General features: G+C 54.8%; 7 protein-coding genes across 7 annotated transcripts; 2 read left to right on the top strand and 5 right to left on the bottom strand.

Annotated features, from left to right (window-relative positions):
* Nucleotides 1-1,679: 1,679 nt before the first annotated feature.
* PMR1 (High affinity Ca2+/Mn2+ P-type ATPase-like protein) lies at nucleotides 1,680-5,140 on the bottom strand (the record flags this gene model as incomplete). Its single annotated transcript, XM_071055754.1, has 4 exons — nucleotides 1,680-2,236; nucleotides 2,362-3,687; nucleotides 3,741-4,932; nucleotides 4,991-5,140. The coding sequence occupies 4 exons, from the start codon at nucleotides 5,138-5,140 to the stop codon at nucleotides 1,680-1,682; spliced, it is 3,225 nt and encodes a 1,074-aa protein (XP_070911855.1).
* Nucleotides 5,141-6,682: 1,542 nt separating this feature from the next.
* MCD1 (sister chromatid cohesion protein 1) lies at nucleotides 6,683-8,732 on the top strand (the record flags this gene model as incomplete). Its single annotated transcript, XM_071055753.1, has 2 exons — nucleotides 6,683-6,946; nucleotides 7,005-8,732. The coding sequence occupies 2 exons, from the start codon at nucleotides 6,683-6,685 to the stop codon at nucleotides 8,730-8,732; spliced, it is 1,992 nt and encodes a 663-aa protein (XP_070911854.1).
* A 955-nt stretch (nucleotides 8,733-9,687) lies between these two features.
* MFIFM68171_00330 (Dipeptidyl-peptidase V) lies at nucleotides 9,688-12,218 on the bottom strand (the record flags this gene model as incomplete). The annotated part of the gene is made up of 6 exons (XM_071055752.1): nucleotides 9,688-9,813; nucleotides 9,886-10,002; nucleotides 10,082-10,284; nucleotides 10,394-11,793; nucleotides 11,846-12,051; nucleotides 12,117-12,218. The coding sequence occupies 6 exons, from the start codon at nucleotides 12,216-12,218 to the stop codon at nucleotides 9,688-9,690; spliced, it is 2,154 nt and encodes a 717-aa protein (XP_070911853.1).
* A 634-nt stretch (nucleotides 12,219-12,852) lies between these two features.
* EAF6 (chromatin modification-related protein eaf6) lies at nucleotides 12,853-13,610 on the bottom strand (the record flags this gene model as incomplete). The annotated part of the gene is made up of 3 exons (XM_071055751.1): nucleotides 12,853-13,095; nucleotides 13,161-13,358; nucleotides 13,440-13,610. 3 exons carry the CDS (start codon nucleotides 13,608-13,610, stop codon nucleotides 12,853-12,855), a joined length of 612 nt encoding a protein of 203 aa, XP_070911852.1.
* A 670-nt stretch (nucleotides 13,611-14,280) lies between these two features.
* Nucleotides 14,281-16,055, bottom strand: MFIFM68171_00328 (PWI domain-containing protein; the record flags this gene model as incomplete). The annotated part of the gene is made up of 6 exons (XM_071055750.1): nucleotides 14,281-14,388; nucleotides 14,443-14,501; nucleotides 15,327-15,486; nucleotides 15,542-15,706; nucleotides 15,784-15,874; nucleotides 15,952-16,055. 6 exons carry the CDS (start codon nucleotides 16,053-16,055, stop codon nucleotides 14,281-14,283), a joined length of 687 nt encoding a protein of 228 aa, XP_070911851.1.
* Nucleotides 16,056-17,109: 1,054 nt separating this feature from the next.
* Nucleotides 17,110-17,803, bottom strand: MFIFM68171_00327 (uncharacterized protein; the record flags this gene model as incomplete). The annotated part of the gene is made up of 3 exons (XM_071055749.1): nucleotides 17,110-17,301; nucleotides 17,392-17,682; nucleotides 17,747-17,803. 3 exons carry the CDS (start codon nucleotides 17,801-17,803, stop codon nucleotides 17,110-17,112), a joined length of 540 nt encoding a protein of 179 aa, XP_070911850.1.
* A 2,228-nt stretch (nucleotides 17,804-20,031) lies between these two features.
* Nucleotides 20,032-22,304, top strand: MFIFM68171_00326 (uncharacterized protein; the record flags this gene model as incomplete). Its single annotated transcript, XM_071055748.1, has 3 exons — nucleotides 20,032-20,366; nucleotides 20,415-21,805; nucleotides 22,006-22,304. 3 exons carry the CDS (start codon nucleotides 20,032-20,034, stop codon nucleotides 22,302-22,304), a joined length of 2,025 nt encoding a protein of 674 aa, XP_070911849.1.
* Between the last annotated feature and the right edge of the window lie 965 nt (nucleotides 22,305-23,269).

Genomic DNA, 23,269 nt, shown 5'->3' with positions numbered 1-23,269 from the left:
TCGGAGGCACCCCGTCGGCATTGGCTTACGAAGTCGATTGCTCGTGCGAGCACCTTGCAATCGACACCGCGTGTCTCGCGGGAAGTTGCATGCTGCTTCGTTATGTATTATTCGGCCGCTCTCATCGGCTATGGCGTTCGTCACCGCGGCTCCCGATGTCCCTAACCGTGTGCCTATCACGTTCAAGTCGGCAGTTTGGAAAAGTAGCAACCGCATCAAGGAAGGGAAGTACCTCAGTACTGGCAAAGCAGTTTCATCAGATGCTCTCGTATCATACCCGCACGATCCAAGGTTTTGTCAGACACCACTCAGAGCTTACCGGTCCATTCGCTTGTTTGTCAAGCCTGTGTGCCGGTATATTTGGGGCAGCTTCAATGTGTGCGTACCTGTCGATCTGGAGTGGATATGCGCTTCGCCGGCCGAGATGCTTGCTGTCCTTACTGGCTTACAGAATGTGGTATTGACGAGATAGGCTCCAAGGAGCGACGTGATATATTCGATCGTGTTTGGCGGGGGCTCAGGGATGTAATCGAGGAGGAAGACTGGAGCTCAAGGTGGTCCCGAAGCATGGGCTCTATTTGGATGCACAAGAGTTGGGAGTCAAGGTGGATCTGGTACTAGCATTGCCTTTAAGTGGGTAAATGTCATGTCCTTCCTCTTCGAAGACCACATCTGTCCTAGATTCCCCCGCCTGCCCCCAAAGGTTAAGAGATGCTCTCCAAGGATTAATGTAAGGAGTCTGCAAAGGTTGTTGGGGGAAAGGTAGTGGATCATGAAAAATGCACAGACGGCTTGAAGCTTCTGTTTGGTGAAGGTAGTTTAATTTCACCGCCTTTTGTCCGTTTCACCCCTCCCCCCCCTTTTTCTTTCACCCATCCTTATCCCTTCCAGTATCGTACGTTCGCTAGGAGAGACCACAACCAGGATATCCGTCGTATTGCGATTCATATCAACCATTGCCTCCTCCACAACGGCACTGTCACCCGATGAGTGGCTCGACGTTTGATTAGCTTGATCCGTTCTATCTATGTGTGCTGTCCAGCCCGCAACGTCTCCTATCGGTCGACCTCCTCAGGACGGATCATCCTCCATGCTCAAGATTGCTGGGATCTATGGTGGGTAGCTCAGAGTTGCTTGTCTCAGAATTACTTGCCAAACATGCTGAGTGCCGGCAAGTGTGTCCGGAGGCAAAATACGCCCACATTAAATCCTGCATCACTCTCGGTGAGCAGCAATCGTCACCTTCCAAGTAAGGAGTTGGTATTAACACAACTGGAGTCGGTAAACACCGCCGCCCACCCACCTGCGATATGTGAAGCGCCTAAACTTCAAGTACGCGATCGCCCTTGGTCTCGAAATAGTTATACTTTCGAACGTACCCTAGGTATACCACACAACCCGCGCCGCGACCTCCCTGTCTACTAAGTACATCTAGCCGTGCAAAGCCATAGCAGTCCAAGGCAGACCAACTGCCCACGACCCGCCTAACAACCCCTTAATAGCCCATCATACAAACGTCCCCTGTTTCTCCAAGCCGAGAAAGGAAAACGCTCCAGTTGAAACCTCAGCAAACCCCCAGGGCATCTATTAATCATCATTCCATCTAAATATGTACGGCATAACCATGAACGTCGTCCCCTCCCCCTTTCCTCTCGTTTGGGGAGAACAAGCAGAAAGACTCAAACCGCCTGACTATACCCCCTCCCCAACCGGCCCCCACCACCACTCGCCCCGTCCCTCCCATACCGCCACCACTTCCTCCCCTCGTCCACCCAAAATACGCTGCTACACAGCATCACCAGCCCGGCCAGGTCCCTCCACCCGAGCGCCTCCGTCTGGAACACCTCCTGCAGCCAAGGCAGATACACCACCATGAGCTGGCCCATCAAGCTGAGCGACACAGCCCAGTTGAACAGCACGTTGGCGAACAGGCCGACCTCGCCGCGCAGGACCGACTTTGATTCGGAGCGGCAGGTGAGCGCGTTGAACATGTCGAACAGCACAAAGCAGGTAAACGTCATGGTCGTGTCGCGGCGCGTCACCTGGCCGTCGTGCATCTCGCGCGTGTACACCAGCATGGTGCCGGCCATGATGATGGCCGCCTGGGTCAGGACGCGCGCGACGAGGGGCCGGGTGAGCACCGCGTCGTTGCGCCGGCGTGGAGGGCGGTTCATGACGTCCTTGTCCACGGCCTCGACGCCGAGGGATTGGGCGGGAGGGCCGTCCATGATGATGTCTATTTTGCGAAAGCGGTTGTTGTTAGTTTCGGCGGGGGGCATATAGAGAACGGGAGGGGCTGATGGGCCAGGGGAAGCTATTTTCCCGGGGGGGGGGGGGGGGGGTGGCGGAGAAGGGACTTACTGATCCAGAGAATCTGCATTGCATTTAGCGGAGACTTGAACCCCAAGGCGGTGCAGATCAGGACAAGAGACAGGCCGGCGGCGCTCGTGCTAAGCTGAAAGGTTAAGAAGTTTTGAATGTTGTTGAAGATGGCTTTGCCCTCCTCGATTGCGTGTAGGATGGTCGAGAAGTCGTCGTCGGTCAGGATCATGTCGGCCGCCTCCTTGGCGACGTCGGTGCCGTGCATGCCCATCGCGATGCCAATGTCGGCCTTTTTGAGCGCTGGCGCATCGTTGACCCCGTCACCCGTCATGGCGACAATATCGCCCCGCGACTGCAGGGCCCTGATGATCTTCATCTTGTGATCTGGGTTCGTCCGGGCGAAAATCGTCGTGTGATCCATCGCCCTCGATAGGTCTTCGTCTGACATGGCATCGATTTCGTCGCCTCGCAGTACAGGCTTGACAGTAATCTGGTTCGCGGAGTGCTCTGTCGGGATGGCAACTGCCATGCCCAGTTGCTTCCCGATCGCAGCAGCGGTGGTCTCGGCATCACCGGTGATCATGATAACCTTGACGCGGCCGCGCATCAACTTTCTAATTGAGCGGCCGACGCCGGGCCGGGGAGGGTCACTCATGCCAACTAGACCGGCAAAAGTAAGCCCTCTGTACTGCTCCTCAACACCGTGGTGGATCGGGCTGTCGGGGCTGTTGCTCCTAGCACCCGCCATCGCAGATCTGTTTCTTGCAGATCTTGTCACGGGCCCGCTTGCAAACGCCAGAACCCGGAGACCCTGAGATGCCATTCCTTCTGCAGCATCCAGCGCCTCTTGCCGCCGGCTCGCATCCAAGACGATCTCTCTACCATCCTTAGTGACGTACGTATCGCACGCTTCGAGAACCTTATCAATTGCGCCTTTGATGTAGGCAAAGTCCTTGTCGTTCTTACCGCCTTCGGTGCCGATAGTGACGCCCATCCACTTGCGTTCGGAACTGAAAGGGGTCTCGCTGACTCGCGGCCCTATCGAGTCCCGAATGTCGTGCTCCTTGAATCGATCCAGAAGGTCAAGCATCGCGACATCGGTAGGTTGTCCGACCCACCGCGTGTACGTCGATGTTTGGCCCCTACCCTGCGTGGATGACAGCACGGCTCTAGCAGCTGCACCGTTTTCGGTGTACTTCCGGGCGAGGCGTGCGTTATTGGCAATGTTGCCAATGCGCATGACTCTGAGTGCGGCAGGATCAGGCTTGCTCTCCGTCGCTTCATCATCGGAATCCACGTCAAAGGCATCATCAGCGCCAAAGAACCACATCTTGGCGGTCGTCATATGATTCGTCGTCAGAGTCCCTGGCTAGGGTCAGCGCCGTGATCATCTTGGTTGAAATAAAATTCTAGCTTACCTGTCTTGTCTGTGCAGACTACGTTGACGGACCCCAGCGTCTCAACCTTGGGCATCTTCCGGACAATGGCATTGTGCCGGGCCATCCGGTGTACGCCCAAGGCGAGAGTAACGGTGACGATGATGGGGAGGCCTTCTGGGATGGCCGCGACTGCTAGAGAAATCGAGATGGTAAAGATCTCGAGCAACTTCTTACCCTGGAACCAACCGATAAGGGAGATGAGCCCGATGATGACAAAGGACATCTTGCTCAGCTGGGTCCCTAATTCATCCATTGAAACCTGTAGCGGCGACCGGGGACTCTCAGTTCCAGAGACACTTGTCGCGATCGTACCAAAGTGCGTGTTGCCACCAGTCGCAAACACGATGCCTTGTCCGTGTCCTGATTTCACTAGGGTTCCCATGTAAGCAATATTTTGCGGTCCATCTTCCCCCTTGGCGTCGCCAGACGACCCATTAAGCGGCGCGGCAAACGAAGGGCTAGGCAGTTGCAAGGTTGTGTTGCCGTAGTTGGGCAAGGCAAGTCCATGTCGACGGCGCGCCTCAGCCGTAACTCTGACGGGCTCATTCTCTCCCGTAAGATTTGACGCATCAATGGTCAGATCGCTAGCCTTCGTTACCCGAATGTCGGCGGGGATGCGGTCACCGGTGGTGAACAGCACCAGATCGCCCGGAACCAGTTGCGCAGCCATGACCTTAGATGACGTTGCCTCGAGGACCTCTTCTTCGGGGGTAACGGAGCCGTCAGTCAGCTCAGGGGTCTTGTCGCCGGTGCCTGGCCAATTCGGGGAGCGCGATCCCGACGACGGCTTGGGTGCCTGTTTTCGGACAAGGTGCGCATGGTTCGGAACCAGATGATTGAGCGCCTCGATCGACTTTTCGGAACGGTATTCCTGTATAAACCCGACGCTCACAACGATAGTCACTGCTACCGTGATGCTCACGGCATCGTCCATGTTCCCTACCACAATCGATGCGCCAGCCGAGACTAAGAGCAACACTATTAACGGCTCCTGGAACTGTTTGAGGAAGCGCAACCATATCGGTTCCGGCTCGTCGTGGGGTATCTCGTTGGGGCCATAGTCGCGTAATCTCGATAAAGCTTCGCCGGGGGTGAGGCCATGTGTTAATGATGTTTTTAGTCGCATGGCAACTTCGGTCGGGGTCAGGAGAGAGTATTCGTCGGCCACACTCTGGTCAATTCGTGTTAGCGCGCCAGCGCGTCTTGGACAGTTGCGGTAGAAACCCTACTCTCGACTGCGCAGATGTCGTCCGATGGCTGGTTGTCGAACTGGACCGCGACATCTCTATGTCTCTGGGGCTTGCAAGCGGCCCTAGCTCTTGCGACTTGGAGTGCAGCGGCAGCGCATCGTCGCCATCTTTCCGCATGAACCGCTCCATCTCGAAATCGGAATGGGATAACGATAACCGCGGGGACCTGGGCGCAAAGGACCCCGAAAAGGAGTCGTCGACTTAACCGAACGTCATCAACGGCTTCGGTGGCAGCGGGCAGCAAGAACTGCCGGTGCGAACAATACAATAAAAAGAATGGTCGTGTAAATCTCTTAATCAATACACAAGGCGAAAAACAACACCATTGCCGGTGTGTGGGAACTCTTCTTTTTTTTTTTTTTTTTTTCCGTTTTTTCTTCTTTTTTTTTTCCCCCGTTTCGATCGACGTGTAGGTTGGAGGCGGAACCTGTTGGAGCGAGCCGAGACCAGTCGCTCGTGGAACGTGTTTTAATCCACGGGCCACAGGCCTGCCGCTTCCCCAAATCTGGGCCCTCGGGCGTTTGACAGGGGTCTTATGCGGCTGATGGAAGAAGGGGCGCCAGACCCAGCATGCCAGGAACGGCGCGCACTGGGCTGGCTCGGGCGAGCACCCGGCTCCCTGGATTGGAGATCACTACGCCGCAGCTACTGCAAGACAACGGCCGTTTTGGTGGAATACAGCATTGCATGCCCTGCAAATTGGATACTGCAGCCATGGAGTCCAGCAAAACCTTACAATGGCCGGCGCTTTGCGCATGAGCCGCGCATGGCAAGGTACAGTACCACGCGAGCGAGGTATTTCCAATCACCCCTAGGCCCCCGTTGCACAAGATGCATCGAGTTAGGAATCATGTAAGGTAAATAGAGGGACGGAACAGAGGATACAAGGCGCCAGGCATCATCAAAACATAAAATGCGTGAAAAGATAAGAGAGTTGAAAATGTAGGAGGCCGATAGGTGTCCGCCAAGCCATCAGTTCTTTGCGTTGCTGAAGACGCATTGACTTCTATGTACTTCGTACTTCGTACACCGTTGTGAATGGATGTGAATGGATGGGTCCGTTTCTGGAAGCAGGGTATGGCTGGGGCCGATCTGACCGCTCAACCGCCAATCCACGTGACTCTTCCGTTGGACGGGGGGTTGGCTGATGTAATCGGTACAGCGTAATTCACGGGTGGCTGGTGGGGCGACTCACCCAGCCTCTCAAATTTCGCAGGGGCTTGGGATTTTCTCACGGACGACGCTGCACATTCCCACAACCGATCAACCCGCCTCCGAACCTCCCCTCCTTTTCTTCCCCGACCATTCGTCAGTGCTTCATCTCGACCATCGCCTTTTGCTTGCTATCGCATCTGAGTTAGAGCGCATTGCATTGCCCCGGACGTCTCTCGTCGACGCTCCGCGGTTTTTTCTCGATTGCGCCGGCCGATGACGGTCGCGGACCCCGTTACTTAAGTTTCGACACGCGCCATTGCCCAAACAACGCAACGCGCTTGCTTGTTTACCTCGATCGTCCAACAGCCCACCCCCCATCGTCACCGCCACCCCACCAGTCGCGTCCCTCCTGTCGCGCGCGGCCGACCCGTCAACCCAGACGATCGAGCAATTGCTGTATCTACTACCTACCTGTCATTGACTGCGCACGTTGTTGTCCTCGCTACCGCCGTCGCCATGTTCTGGTCGGGCACGCTGCTCAGTGCCACCGGCCCGTTGGCCAAGGCCTGGCTCTCTGCCAACCAGGAGCGCAAAGTATCCAAGGTCCAGATCTTGCAGCACAACCTGCAGGACAGTGTGGATGCCATCATTGCCCCTAATGACGCCCCCCTCGCCCTCCGCCTGAGCGGCCAGCTGCTGCTCGGCGTCGTCCGCATATACAGCCGCAAGGCCCGCTATCTCCTAGATGACTGCAATGAAGCCTTGATGAAGATCAAAATGGTATGATCCCCACGTCTATCGGATGCATCCGCGAACCACCACCCGCTAACGCGCCCAGGCTTTTCGGTCGACGGGAAACCACGACATACCCACAAATTTGCATGTACAGAACAAGGAGTCGCTCATGCTCCCGGACCGCATTACCCCATACGACAACCTCGACTTGCTGCCGCCACCAAGCTCGGACTTTCTCGCTTCGCAACTCGAAGAGGTGACGGCGACCCCCGTTAGCAGCCGCAAGGGTCGTCCGAGCAACCGCGACATCAACCTTCAGGAGGATTTCAACAACAGCCAGTTCCTCCAAGATACTACCGGGGACGATGACGAGCTAGCTCTAGCGAACATGGATGATCTCGATTTGGAGCTCGACTTCGGCATGGACATTGATGAACGACCGACAAAGCTCATGGACAAGAGTGTGGAAATGGGCAGAGATGCGCCTGACGCCAGGCCGATCGAGGAAGACATGTTCAGCGAGCTGGATGTCGGCGGCCCCAACAAAAATCGCCGAGAGCGCGAGCCATCTTTGGGACTTGATCTGGATTTCGGTGACGGGATTCACATCGCCGATGGGGAAGGAGATATCCAGATGGGTGACGACGACCTGCAGTTCAACATCGGAGATCAGTCGGCCATGCCTGGTTCGGCTGCCCCGGATATGACTCGTGCGCGCATATCCGAGTCGCCGCTGTCGGATATCGACGAAGAGTTCGCCAAGGAGGTTGAGATGGAGTATAGCCGTCACATGAACACGGATATGTACGAGCCAGGCGACGATCCGACGGCATCGACCATCAACGCTCCCCAACGCCACAAGAAAAGAAAGCTCCTCCAGCCCGACGAGCAGACTATGCTGTCGAACGCCCAGATCAAGGAGCAACAGTCAAAACGCGACAACATTCTCAAGCCACAATCATTCCTTACCCACGATCCCTATATTGTCGGCCTGATGGATCTCCACAAGAACGGCGGTTTTGTTAACAACATCCTGTTCGAGGGCCGCAGTGATGGCTGGGCTCCCGAGCTAAAGGGCCTGTTGTCCCTCGGTTCCATTCGGCCAAACGAGCTGAAAAGAAAGCGCGACAGTGGTGTCGCCGATATGGACAGCGAGGACGAGCAAGGCAGGTCAAAGTCGCCCCGTCTCGAGCTCCCTGAAGACGAGACGACGCTTGGCTTGGACGGAACAGTCGCCGGCAACCAGAGCATCGCGGCAGATAGCACGGTCCTCGAGATCCCTGCCGACGACACGGCTATCTTCCACGGCGACGATGAGGATGAGAGACCTGGGTCAAGAGGCGGTGCACCTTCGAGCCCCGTCCCCGCCTTTGACGAAACTACCATGCCGCTCGTACACCCCGCCGACAGCGGCCCTGTATCGATTGGCACGAAGCACGCCGTGCACATCCTCCGGGATCTCTTCGGTGCCGAGGCGGCTACCAACGCCGAGAAGCGCAAGAAGACGGCTGTCGTGTTCCAGGAGCTCCTACCGGAGAAGAAGACGACAAAAGCCGACGCCACCAAAATGTTTTTCGAGTGCCTTGTTCTAGCGACCAAGGACGCCATCAAGGTTGAACAACCCGAGGGCTCCCTCGGTGGGCCCATCCGCGTCCGTGGCAAGCGAGGACTGTGGGGTGACTGGGCTGAGCGCGAGGCTGGTGGTGAAATTGCCCGTGACCAACAACAAACGCCTCAGCAGCAGCAGCAGCAGCAGCAGCAGCAGCAGCAACAGGGCGACGAGCCTGAGCATGCTGTGCAGACAACTGCGGCGGTGACTGTTGAGGCGTGAGGTTGATATGCTGCATCTCTTAGGGGCAAACTTAACCACTATTAATATCGGCTTTGGCTTGGTTTGGATTTGGGTTCATTGTATAGCATTATAAGGCATCTCGTCTTGTTTTGGCCGGTTGGTTTTTTTTCATGTTTTATTTTCGTTTTCCTTTTCCTCTATTTTCGGTCGTCGTCAACATGACCGAGCGGCGTTTGGCGCTCCGGAAGACTGGAAGATACCAATGGATGTTGGAAGGCTCTGGTCGTTTCCTTTTTTTTTTTTTTTTTTTTGACAGAAAAACACCATGGATGGGTCTCATGGGGATGCTTGAGGGAGCTGATATTTTTCAAGGGTTTGGTTTGGTGGCATGGAGTATCGTCAGAAAATGGAAGTATTGGCTATGGGGGTTTTGTGTCAGTGTTGAGCATGCTGCTAGGGCTTTGTTGCGATTTTGTGTGGAACGATGGGGGGATGCTTGTAGGATATCATGCTGCTGTAGCCTCGTAGGTAGCTTAGTATATCGATTCGGGTTGATATGAGATTATTGGCCTATTCCGAACAATGTTCTTCTGTTCGTTAATGTTGCAATTGTGACGGAACTGTACGGCTTAATTTCTCGAGAGGCATTGCAGGCACGAGGCCCCTAGTGTAGGTTTGTTAACTCGATCAGGGAGTTATGACAACATTTCCTTATCTGTAGATTTATTGCCATTGTCAGACAAGAGTAGTAGGAAGAGGAAGTAGTAGGAAGAGGACATAGTTGTACAGAGTTCAAAACTTCACATTCCCATATCTGGAGTAACACTTTTCCGCATTATGTACTCAAGACTCCACGGCTATATACACCCTACGCCGTGCTTACCAACCATATTCGCAACAGAACTTAACCTTGCGGGTTTGAACTCGAAGCCAACTCTTTCAAAAATCATGTCACAACCATCAAAGACTGAAGTCCATCGACGGAAACCGGTCCCTATTCCACCTTCAACTCCTCGATCTGCTCAGCCAACTCTGGCTCGCCCTTTACGCCAGCATACTTGTTGATCCAGCCCAGCACCTCACGATGCCAGACAAGCGAGTTCTCGGGCTTCAGAACCCACTTGTTTGTAATGTTAACAGAACTGACAATTGTTTAAGGGTGGATGGACGGGAACTGGGAAAGTGGTCTTACGTGATTCTCGTCAGGGAACATCAGCAGCTTGCTCGGGATCTTCTTTGCTTGTAGGACATTAAACGGTGCCAGACCCTCGGTGACGGGGAGGCGGTAGTCCAGTTCGCTGTGAATGATCTGCCACGACAAACCAAGTCAGCCAACGGTTCCCCCACCAGACCTATACAATAGGAATCAACAATGGCTGGTAGCTCACCAATTGCGGAGTCGCCCACTCGTTGACGAACCTCGCCGGATCCCACTTCTCGTACGCCTCCCGGTTGTCATAGAGGGTGCCCTCAAAGTCATGGATCGGGAAGAACAGCTCCTCGGTGCACCACTGGTTCAATGTGCTAAACACGCCGTCGTGGCACACGAGGGCTTTGAACTTGCGGCCGAGCGGGTGGCCCTGGATCCAATCTGCCATCATCATCATTAATCATCAGCAACTCCCCCTTCAGAGGGAAGATAAGAGAAGAAAGGAAGGGAAAAAGAAAGGAACAGAAAAAACAGTAAAAAATAAACTCACTAATCATATACCCCCCATAGCTCGCCCCCAACGCCACCGCTCTTTCCGCATCCACAAACTCCATCTCCTTCACCACGTACTCCCAGCACCTCTCCAGATCCTCGTACGGCCTGCCCCCCCACTGGCCCCTGATTCCGTCCTGCAGCGCCATGCCGTACCCGGTACTCCCCGTCGGGTTGGGCGCGACGACCACGTAGCCCTGCTCGGCGAACACGGCGGGGTTCCATCGCGTGCTCCAGGCATCGGCCCACGCGCCCTGCGGCCCGCCGTGGATGAGGAAGCAGAGCGGGTACTTCTTCTTGGGGTCGAACCCGCTCGGCTTCATGACCAGCGCATGCACGTCGTAGTTGCCGCTGCCCTTGAACGTGATGGATCCGACGCTGTCGCGCGAGAGGCCAAAGGCTTTGCCTTGCTTAGAGTTAGAGGAGAGGACGGAGAAGGTGTGCGCGGCGGGGTTGACGAGGGTGTAGCATGAGTTGTCGATGAGCGAGGAGGTGGTGACAAAGAGGTGGTCGTCGGATTCGTTGTTGTTGCTGCCGTTGTTGTTGCGGTGGAGGAGGTGGAAGTCGGAGACGCTGCCGTCGGTGGTTTTGACCGGGGAGGGGAGGGAGGTTGCTTTAGAGGGGTCGGAGGGCAATTTCCAGATCAGGGTACGAGCAAAGTGCTCGGCGGTGACGTAGAGTTTGCTGTCGTCCCCGGACCAGACGATAGCCTCTGGGCGGGAGTCCCAGCCGCCCTGGCCGTCTGAGGTGGCGTAGAATTCTTGGACGGGTTGGTGAGAGAGATCGGTGATGTCGGGAACGAGGAGCAAACGCGGCTTGTCGCTCTCGTATTGCTTGTTGCGCATGCGAGTGAAGGCTACCTTGCGGCCACAGTGGGAGAATACAGGATTGTTGACGTAGCCCTCAAGGCCGGAGGTCTCGACGAGTTGCGGGGAAGGGGGCTTGGGTTCGGTGAAAGTTTTCAGGGGGATGTAGTAGAGATTCGTTTTGGTGTAGATGGCGGGATCGATGTCGGGGTCCTTGGCCACAAATATCAATCCCGAGGGGCCAACGTCAAAGTCCCCAGTACCTCCAAAGGGTTCGACGGGAGAGGAGAGCCCAGTTCCGGCCAGAGCATTCGTGAGTGTATCACCGCGGAGCGAATACTTGCCATTGCGGTGCTCGAGCAGCCCGTAAAAGATGGAATTTCGGTTCCTAGTCATCCATGTGTCCCAGTGACGGACGAAGAGGCTAGTGTAGACCCTGGCACTGGAATGCGGCTTCTTGGCCGTCTCGGGATTGTACAACTGGCCGTCAGGGGTTGCCAGGGCCGAGCAGGTAAAAGCGACGGTGTCAGATGTGAGCCTCTTAAGCTTCACGTTGGATATGGGCGCCTTGATACAGGCGACCTCGCAAGCTCTGCAAATCAGACTCAGTACGGGGGCCGGGCACGCAGATGGGGACAACTCACGCCGAGTTAGGGGACATGGCGCGACGAACCATGAGGCTGGTGCTGCCATTGTCACCACTCTTCAAGTGGAGAAACTCGTCGTCTCCCAGCCAGACAGGCTCGCTGGCACTGGCATCGTCGACTAGGAGCACTGAGCGGCCAGAGTCGATGTAGAGGGCCCTGATCTGCACAGTCTTTTTGTGGTCGCGGAAGGAATATGACGACACCTGCAATATGGGGTCAGGAAACTGACGGGTAGACAAAATGGGATACAAGGAACGGCATAGCAAACCGTATATAATGCCAAAGTGCCCGAGGGATTCGGCACTCCCGGTGACCGACGGGGTGCCGAGAGCATCACCTCAGGGGTGAACTTGGTCGCTGTGAGTGTCATTCTGTCTCAGTCGTGGTGAGATGAGAGACAGGAAGCAGCAAGATAAAATTCCGGGGAAGCATTGGGTAGGAATAAGAAGGAGGAATAAGGACCTTCGGGCATCGCCGGGCATTGGGAGGACGGGAGGGGTCCTGGGAAGCTGCAGGCAGTGAGGGGCGCCGAACTATCTGGGCTAACCCCGCATTGCCAGGGAAGCTCCAAGCTCCTATCATGATAAGCCATCGGAATTTGCAGCAATCCCCGGGGCCCCCCTTCGATGTGTTTACACTCTGCACGGCCGAAGCCGCTTTTGCGAGGAGGCTGCTGAAAACAGGTCGATGGCACCTCGGTGTATTGCATTGGAGAACCGTATTATTTGGAACTGCTCCGCAGCGATAATATAACTGACGTCCCAATTACCCTCAAATCAAGCCCTGTGAACACCCCCGTTCTACTTCAGATGGAATGCCCGTATGATTTCCCATTCACCACTTGACGCCGTTACCAAATGTGTCCGCGGCCCCTCAAACGCCGTATCTATGGCTCGTCCGATCCACCAAAACGCAGGGTATATAACACTACCGGTATCACACCAACCGAAAATCCAAAGACGCCAACCCCCGTCCTTATCCCATACCGCAATGGCCCCGGCCCGTCACCTCCTCACAGCCCCAAAGCTAGTCCTAATCTTCTTGGTCTCCCTCGAGTCAGTCTCACTGTCCTCCACTCCCCCAGCAGCCGCTGCGCCGCCACTCTTCTTGTTCTTCTTTCCCGTCTGCCTCCCGCCGGTAGCACTCGTAGGGGTTGGCGCGCGAGATGCTCGGTCCTTATTGCCAAAACTACTCGACATTGGCGTAGGCGCGTGCGACGCGGGTGTCGAGGCGGGTGTTTGCGCGTCCTGTTTCCGGAATCAGTTCTGGATTGCTGAAATGAGGAGTTGCGTCTTTGGGGGGTTCAGCATACCGTCGCCATCGCAGCATTATACGACACGGAGCTCCTTGAAAACACCCTGTACGTATCGGCGAGACCCGTCTTGCGGCGCTGCGCGGCCGCCGTGCCCGCCCCCTTAGTGTAGTTGTCGAAGCCGACGATGATGTTCCCGCTGGGCGTATTCTCGAGATATTCTGCTTCTTTCTGCGCGATAAGTTCTTCGGTTGCGGCCTGTTATTTCGTCCATCAGTCATAACCCTAATTCCAATTTCTCTGCATTTTAATCCGCATTCGATAGAGGGAGGGACGCACCAGCTTCTTGTCTAACATTCTCTTGCGCGCAATCAGCTCCTTTAAATGCTGCCGCTGCTTCTCATAAAAAGGTATCCCAGCTGCAGCCGATGACGATGCTGATGCCCCGTCCACGCCATTCGCGGCGGCAGCTGCTGGCTTGGGGGCGCTAGATGCTGAATTCTCGGTCATTCTCGAGTTGTGAGTCTGAATAACGTTGCTGTTGCTGTCGCTGATGTTGTCGCTGCCTGGAATGGGTGTTCTGGTTGAATAGGAAGAACGTCGTAATGGCTTTGGATTGAAGGATTAGAAAGGTCGTTGAAGGCCCCGGCAAGCCAGTTACTATTGACGCGCTGGAGGATGGCCAATCAAAACACAGGATTCACCCACCTCGCATGTACAACACCATGGAACCTTCAATGCGGAAGCATCCTTGATTCCCATACCAACAGTTTAGTTGCGCACCAGTACTGAGATGGATCTATATGCCTGCAGTCATACCCGGGTATAATTGCTTCTGGAAGCCGAGTCGCATTATATGTAGCAACAATCAAGTCTCTATTGACTCCAACCTTCGACTTCCAAGGAGCAACAGTGCAAGTTGTCTTACAAATGGAGCTATGCCGTATGAGCAACACGGGACAGCGGAGGCAAATTGAAAACTTGAGCTTTGATTGGACTATCTACTTCGACTGTGCTCAAATGTCTGCCAACCTGAAGGAATTCAGAGAATTGCGCTGAGCCCGTTGGTATTTTGGGGGGATTTGATCTCACAGCTCCCAAGCCCTCGGCCTAGCCAATGTGAAAATGCCATGAACGCCAATAACCACGATGTGTACGTATGCAGAAGGGAATGCGAGCTTCAAGTAGCGTTAGCCTCGACATTGTCGTCTCCGCTTTTCGAGGATCTCATCTTCTTGATTTTCTCCTTTAGTTCCCTCTCGCGGAGCTCGTTGGCTGATTTTGCGTCCTGTTAGCCAAGTCAGTTACATATCAACGCCTCCATGTCCCGTCCAAAACGTACCTGCTTCGAACTTGACGCTAGTGCGTCGTCACGGGAAGATCGAGGTCTGTCTTCAGCGCCTGAACCATCAGCCGATCTATTCCGTGAAGAAGAATACGAAGATGCATAAGAGCCTCTGCGGCCCCTGGGCCCGCCCCTCGGGCTGTCGTTGCTGCCCGCACGTTTCCGCCGAGGCTTCCCTCTCTCGCGCGAACGACGGCGGGGGGAGCGGCGTCGGCTATCATACGAGCTAGCAGGACTAATACTGCGACTCTCACTGCGGGTTCGACCTCTGTTCTGGTCTTGGCGAGGGGTTCGAGAGGCGCTACGACTGCCACGTCTCGGCCGCCTCGGTGGCGTGCGACTGGGGTTTCGAGAATAGCGCGATAATCTGGACGAGGATGTAGACACCGATCGGCTATGGCGTGGGGATCGGCTTCCGGACAGGCTGCGGCTCGAGCTCCTGCCGCGGCTTCGGCTACTAGACGGAGAGTAACGGCGGCGCTTTGGTGACGGTGAGCCACGGTCTGACGACACCGAACGTGTACGGCCGCGGCGGCGGGGCTCCCTAACCGGTGACCGGCGTCGTTTGGGCGCATCCCTATAGGGCGGGGTGCGAGACCGGGACCTTGCGCGCCGTCGACGAGGCGGGGGACTGGACGAGCGAGAGGCAGACCATCTGCTCCCGTCAACGATGGAGCTGCGTGAAGGGGACCGAGAAGAGGTTGAGCGCATCGAAACAGACCGAGAACGGGACCTTCGACGTCTGTCATCGTACCGACCACCGCGCCGTGGGGGGGGCGAGCCTCCACGTGGCACATATGTATCTTTCCAACCACCTCGGGGCCCTCCACGTCCGCCACGGTCACCCCGGTCACGCCAGCGAGGGGGCGAACGAGACCGACCACCACGCCCGAAGCCCCCTCGATCTCTGTCGTCTCGACCCCCGCGCCACGAATCGACCCGGCCCGGGCCTCCTCCCCCTCGGCCGCCCCTGCCGCGGTCTCGGCGCTCGAACTCCTCTCGCCGCTGGCGGGCCTCTTCGGCAGCCTTGTCCGCCTCGATCTGTTCCAAACGAATCAGCCACTGCCCCTAAACCACCCGAGATTAAATCACCCACCTTCTCTTGCATCAACTCCAACTTCTTCGCCTCCAGCAGCTCTTTCGGGACGCCCTGAGGGCTAGCCTGCGCACTAAGCAGGAGCTTCCACAGATCTTTGCAGAACGCCGGCGTGTCCTTATCGAGGAACCCAGTCAGTTGGATCTGAAGCGACTTGATATCGGGCTGCCGCACACTTCCTTGTTAGCGATTATTCCCACCAAGACAAGTCGTCATTCTGATGATAAGCAAGGCGGACTCACGTATCTCCCCCCCTCAATCAAGTTGAAGATCAGCTCGATAACGACATCATCCTCGCTGCCCAGAATCTCGGTAACGCGGTTGGCGATCCATCTGCCCAACAAAGGTCAACCGAGGTTAGCAAAAAAATTGATCTCAACAATACGACGTGCAAGCGGGAATAAACCTACTTCTTCATAACCTGCAAATTCACTTTCTGCATGTCCACCTTCTGATTAAACTCGGCGGGAAACTTCGTGCTCTTCAAGAGCTTCGCGTCGACGCCGGTCGCCATGATGCGGGGGTGTGCTGCTCTCTTCTCTTCTTCTCGTGTGGTTTCGTCGGTCTCGCTTCCTGGCCCCTCCCAGAAACTTCCCAGGCTAGCCTTTTTCTCCGAGGTTGCGTTGCACGTCCGACCGGCAGAGAACAATTGCGGCTTCCGCTTGATCCGAAAAGGGGAATGATGCAGTCTCGTCTCGTCCGTTCGGATATTGCTGCGGAAACTGCGCGAAGCACGAGCAAGAGATGACGGATGTCCGAAGAAAAGTAGCAGAAGCGCGTGCGACGGAGAGTTGCAAGGCAGCCGGTTGTCACCGTTTTGTTGTGGGTCTTCTTCTAACTTAGCTTTGTACGGTGGAGTTTCAATGGAGCACTAAGCTCGGCGTGGTGATCGAGCAGGGGGACGTTGCGTAGCGCAAACTGCAGGCCCTCATGTGGTGGGGCACTGGGCCGGGCGTGGGTTGGACCCACTATTCTGCCTTAACCATGCTCGCGCGCTGTTCCAGTGATTAAAGATGACGGGATGGAAGAGAGGTGAGCGGGATCACAAGGTGGTCATATTAAATGCCTCATCGGAGTCCCGCATGGACAATAATCGAGACCTTTTGAGATGGTTGATGTAGGTTTGCGACTGCGAATTTTGTATTAAACTTTAAAACAGAGTTGTCCACAATTAGAGAGGTGTAAATACTGTACGAGCGCGTCGCGGGGTGATCGCCGCAAGCCAAGATTGCCCTGTACACTCTAGGTGGCGAACGCGACGGTCCTGTTGTCTCCCCGACGCCAAATATACTTTTCAGCACCGCAGTCCGTGTCCCCAACAAAGCCATCACCTCCCTGTCCGTATTTCCCAACCTGTACTATGCCCCCTTGCCAAAACGCCGTGATAATAGCAACAGTCCGTCGTAATACCCGTCCTGCAATCCATCGGTCCCATGATCCCATAAATAACCCGCACTGCATCTTGATCATCAGGTAGGGCATGCAAAGGGCATGCAATAACCATGCTCATACAAAACCCAGCCGTGGGGAGGATGAAGCACACGAATACCGCCATCCTCACGAACGGCTCAAGAGCTTTTGGGATAGGTCAATCTCATTCGCCCCGAGTCCCCATCCTTCTTCTCGGCCTGCTGCCGCGCGTGCAGCGCATCAATCTTCTCCCTCAACTTGTTCAAACTCCGATTGTCCTGATCCTTCAGCTTGGCGCGTATCTCGTATAGAGCCATGAGCGAGTTGGCCCGCTCAACGTCTTCTTCGATCTGTTGATCCCGCCAACGGGCGCATTTTAGTACTTGACTCGTCGAGGAGACTATGGAGGAGGTGAATGCGAGAAGGGTAACGGTGCTGACCTCTGCGTCTCGCCGCGGCGTGCCCGGGATCGAGCCGTATGCTGAGTTGGTCCGCGTGTTGGGCGGCGTGAGAATGCGCCGCCCGTACTTGTCAAACTTTGCAGGCGAGGCGGTCCGCGAGATAAACGAAGCATTTGATCCTGCTGAGCCAGCGGAGCCCCTCCGCTGATGATGCCGCCGGTCTGGCCGGCTGTGTAGTTGTTCTGATGGCTTTCCTGATTCCGAAGATGTGGATGTCGTCGTGGTGGTCTTGTTGGCATTGACTAGAGCGATGGCGGCCTGTGATTCTTGCTGTGGCAACGTATCAGTAACGCGGAAAGATATACGCATCGCAAAGAAAGCGCTCGCGACGTACCGCCGCGTTCAGGTCGCTCAGGTCGGCGAGCATCTGTGCCAGTTGAATGCTCTCCATTTTATTCGCGGTCCTCTAGGCGGGTAGGTAGTGTGTGTCGTCTATGAACCACGAAGAGAATGTGTGATCGGGCGTGTTGTTATTACCAGTATTATTGCTCAGAAAGTTCAAGCTTAGAAAGGTTGTCCGTGACGTGGAATTGAGGTTGCGTGGCCTGTAGGTATGCTGCTTTGGTTTCACAGAGATTTTCCAGGGTGAGGCGAAGAATAGCCGCAGATTATGTTGGCGTTGCCAAGTTAATTACTAGCGGCAGAGCTAGAAGGGGCCAAATGCGGTCAGGAGGCAATCGGCATGCTGCCGAACGAAACTGGACGGGAAGGCTGGGATCCAGCTACTGTAAGCTTTTGGCTTTGTCCACTGACTTGGTGGGGAGAGCGGGCGCCCGTCGGGACCGACAGGGGAGCCGTTGCTCGTTCGTCAGGTCGCCAAACGGTTCGCGGCAGGGTCGCGTGGAGCCCCGCATCTTCCTGTTTACTGGGAAACCCCGTGCCCCTCCCAAAGTAGCTTACGGAATCAACCCAGCCGTGCTCGTGTGTGTGTCGGTCGCTTCTCTTTGTCGGTGAACTCTCGGCCTCGCCGTTTCGAACCCTTGCATTCCGCTTCCCATTTTTGAGGAGCCTCTCGGTCCGTTGGAAGTCCGGTTGCAAATAAATTCAGATGCAGACAAAACTTGAGGTTACAAGCGTCAGTGATCTAGAAAAAAAATCGACTTTACCGTATCTCATCCTACTGAAAGTGATAGCCTACCTTAACATTGCTTTAATTTTGGTCAGATGCGGTGTTTTATGGCCATAAAAAAACAAGCGGGTCCCAAGCTCCCCGACGACGTGAGGCCTGGCTTCATATTAGCCTCTCATGTCTATATACGGTTCCCTTTCGTATCACGCTCTCTCTTGTCTGTTCACTGTGATTCTTCGGCACGAGCCGTTAATCATTAAGAGATGGTGCTGGCGATCTACCTTTCTCAACTAAGGTAGTCATTCTTCCTCTGGCCACTAACTAAGTCATCGGATCCGGAACATCGTTTCGTTAGCCGGAAGATGCATTCCAGCTCCTGCAACCGAGTGCGGGGATAACGGAGCTCCGGAGTGTATTAACTGCTGAGTGGTGTGTCAGGAACGAGACTGGAAATCCAGAAAATCCCGTGGAGGAAGTAAGAACCGTTACGTTGTAAAGACGATCGCATCAAAAGTGACGGTCATGGGGTCGTCCTCAGCATATGCAATCCTCTTGATGCCGCGCTCCTCCGAAGATCTGACTATCGTCTTAAATAGATTGGCTTCATCTGGCGTCGACTTCTGTACATGCATGATAGTATTCATGAGTTGCGTCCTACTAGTCCTTATTGGCCCTCTAAAGCCAATTTAAACAAATGTACAACAATTTGACTGCGTCTCTGCATAGTATGACCGTACGTATCTAAACACATTCCGTTTAAAATAGTAAGCAACGGATAAGAAATGAAAATGAAGAAAAGAAAAAGAGAGAAAAGAGAAAAAAGGGAGAGAGAGAGAGAAGAAAGAGAAAGAAAAGATGGAAGAAAAAGAGGGAAGAAAAGAATGGAAAGTCAATAAAAAAGAACAAGAAATCTGTTCTAATGTTTTGCATGTGATCATTTGGTAAATGAATTTAGGAAATTTCTCCTAACAACGCAATACGTCGTTAATAGCACCTGTAGAAGTGAAGAGCTGAGATATTCCGAGGTAGTCAGATACAGTCGGACTATCACATGATAGGCTCGATTTATCAAATCGGACCCGCCTTGCAAAACCAAATCGTGGTTGACCCTGCTTGCTACAACAATGTTAATATTTAGTGGGGGAAAACCGGGCGGGGTCCCTCTGGTCAGAGGGTCACACTTGCTAGGATAGCGCCCGGGGCGCTGGAACTTGCCGTGGGCCCATTTTTTCTTTCACACCAAAAGTAGTTCCGTCCTGACCATTGCTCCTTAGACAGGACAATCCTTTCAACGCTCTTTTCCACACCTGTTGCAGGCTCAACTGACGAGCTTTCTTTGCGTGCAAAGCGATCTCCCTCTGATCAGAGGGAACTCTATCTGCACATGTTGTTTTGACCTTGTTTAGGCTGCAGGGACCCAATTTGTGGTGGTGTCGCCTGGCCTGTCTCGTCTATCTTGTCTGTCTGGCATCTGGCCACCCACGCCCCTCCGTTTGGATGGGTATGTGGGTGTAGATGTGTGTTTCTGCACCATTTCAATATCACATCTAATGGATTCAGCGAGCGAATTGGAGCGCCTAAGGCTCGCATTAGAGGAGTCACAACGGCAGCTCCAGGCCGAGAGGAACGAACGCAAGCGACAGGAAGAGCGCGCGCGGAATGCTGAGGCGGAGGTTTCGCCCACCACACTCAGCCAGTACCTAAAGTACTGTCATGATCTTCTCTTCCGTGGTCTCGAAGTGCAGCTCGACCCGTCTATGTCGTCAGGTGGAAGCTCTACCGATGTGAAGGGCAAATATTACCCTCTGTTTCTTCGACCTTGGGACAACTTCATCCAGACACAGCGCCATCATTTTGACATCATGAAAAATGCCCTAGGAGACAAGTAGCTCTTTCTTTCACGGTCACAGATTCTCGGAATTCGGCGTCGCAGGGGTTCGAACCCCGTGGCTAATGAGGACGATATCAGGCCCTTCGAGCATCTTGCCGTGGAGGGTCCTGTCGAAGACATCATCGAAGCTCTGGGCGTCAAAGCCAGGACAGATCAGGCCCTACAGGCATTCAACTTTTCGTCCATCTCCTTCATGAACCATTCTTACAACATCAGTGGAGACAGCGTCACGGGAGAGTATGGCGACACGGGCTCGAGTGGCGTCGGTGATGACAGGGAGAAGGAGCAACGACGACGCTCACCAACAAAAAGACCCGCATATGGAAACAGGAGGTTATGTCCAGACCGGCGCTGTATCCGCGAGGATCGATTTGGGACCCGTACGACGGCATTCGTCGTTGAGTACAAGCCCGCACACAAGGTGCGACCGGAACACCTCCAACAATCACTCTCTATAAGGGATTTGTTTACAGAGGTGATCAGACGAACTATAAGCACCAAGCTCAGTACCGATCCGGATGGGCGACTAAAGACAGATACGTTGGTGGCGATGATTCTCACGCAGACGTTTGACTATATGATCAATTTTGGTCTTGAGTACAGCTACCTTACTGCTGGCAAGTCTTTAGTTTTCCTCCGGGTTAAAGAGGACGATCCTAGAACATTGTATTACACTTTGATTACACCGGACGGGGAGGGTGATGGTGAGGATGAAGCCGTGGAAGAGTTCGAAACCGCAGTTGCACAGGTCGCAAGCTTCTGTCTGTCGACTTTCCAATCCACGAAGCGTACGGAGGCTTGGGTAACCGCTGCGCAGAACTCATTACGTCAGTGGCTGATTCCTTATCCGGAGATGGAATGCGAGACGTCAGCGGGGGAGGAGACGGCTGAGCAAGCAAGCCAGTCATCAGACCGAACCTTTGACTCAGAATCAACCACTTCTATGCCATTGCGGACGGTCGGGCTGCGCTCGAGGTCTTCGTGTAACCCGGGGGCAGACCACGACGGCGGACGGGACGACGGTGAGGACGATGATGGCCATATACCCCGACACCTACTGACAGCTCCGGAGAGCTCCAGGGCTCGGAGCAAGCGGAAAGAGGCCCCGTCGTCTGACAACGGTAGTCCTAGTGGTAGTGGCACCTCTCCAGCGACCGAAGGACACACGCGGCAGTACTGCACGCAGACCTGTTTGTTAGGGTTGAAGAGGGGATGGGACCTGGATGATGCCTGCCCGAACGTAGCATCGCACCGCACTGTCGCAGGTGGTAGTTGCCACCCAATTCGCGCTGCTGAGCTCGCATATCTAATCCGGGAGCAGCTTAGGCTCTATAGGGACCGAGACTGCGAGCCGCTCGAGAAGTATGGCAAGCACGGAGCGAGGGGGACACTCTTCAAGCTCACCCTGGCGCCTTATGGATACACTTTTGTGGGTAAGGGGACGGTGTTGGAAAATGTGCGGCACTTGTTGTACGAAGGGAAGGTATATAGGCGTTTGGAGAAGCTACAGGGCAAAGTCGTGCCTGTGTTCCTAGGGAACATCGACCTAATTGAGCCGTACCGCTCACCGCCATGCACTCGTACTACTTTACCGGGGCGAGAATCGAGCACATGCTGCTTATGTCATGGGTAGGCGAACGGGCTACGCGGGGGACAGCGCCAGATCTGGCGGCAGGGGTAGCGCATGCGTTGCAAGCGGTCCTAGGGGAGGGCGTCGCGCACAATGACGAACGTGCGGCGAACCTGTTATGGAGTGAGGAGCGCCGTTGCGTTATGCTCGTTGACTTCGACCGCGCAAGCCTACTGCCGCTCCACACACGGTTCAAGACACCGTCAACAAAAAGGAAGGCAAGGGATGATGATTTTGATGTCTTCCAGGGAAATACGTCTCAGGACAAGCGCGTGGTTTCGCGCAATGGGTCGGACAAGTGAATGAGGTGGTGAGGTTAGGAACGTTATTTCTACGACCGCAGGTGCCCACGATACGACGGCGGCTCCGGCTGAGATGTCTTTTCCCTCTTCTCTTCTCCTTTCTTTCTTCTCTTCGTCTTATCACCATTATCTCTCGAGACTCAGAGGTGTGTTTTATTAAGGGAAGGCAAACAGGGCTAAAACCGTAAAAGGTGGGAGCAGTTGCATGGTAGGAACAGACCAGGGGTTGCTGATTTATCATTTTACTACTGCCTTTGGCTTCGAACCTCCTATTCATCACCGGACAACACCACGAGGTCAATCGGCAAAGAGGTCAAACAGGGACATCAGCGAAGGTACAATAGATCATCTTATTATTACATAACACCCTTTCCCCCAAACTGTGCGGTGGCCCAATGATTGCATCTCTGCCTAGCACTTCAACATCGACTCGACGTCGTCTTCGTGTTCACTCAGACCATGCGGTTCGAGTTGTTGCAAGCCTTTAGGATATACTGCGCCGGGCAATTGGATCGGCTGGCTCGGCTTCCAACCCCTATCCGCGTCCGCCTACTGATTAGGCTGGCTGGGGTTGCTCTTGTTTGTCCCGCACCGCAAACTTTCGCCCGGTAACCGCTTCCGAGCTGGGCGAAGACGTGACATCCTGAACCGTCCGTCGTGGTCTTGCCGGCCTCCGCAAGGAAGTCCAAGGTTTGGGTTGAATGACTGGTAGACATGGCAGGCGGCTCTGGCAACTACCCCACGGTTAGTGTCACGCATATCAACATCTGAGGGTTGAGAGTACCTTGTTGTCCGTCAAGCCCGGTCTGGGGGGGATCATCGGCATCAGTTCTCAGTTCTTGCCCCTGAGAATTATCTGCATAGTGCGATTGGGTGTTACAGAGGGCCGTCTCGCGATACGGGGGGCGCCGGATGAGTGCTAGGCACCATTAAGGCTGCGGACTGCCAAGTCATGCTCCGACGCG

The sequence above is a fragment of the Madurella fahalii genome (assembly GCF_045866475.1).
Source record: "Madurella fahalii IFM 68171 DNA, scaffold_1, whole genome shotgun sequence".
Lineage (NCBI taxonomy): Eukaryota > Fungi > Ascomycota > Sordariomycetes > Sordariales > Madurella > Madurella fahalii.
The sequence above is the reverse complement of the archived record's forward strand: the minus strand, read 5'-3'. Positions and strand labels throughout refer to the sequence as shown.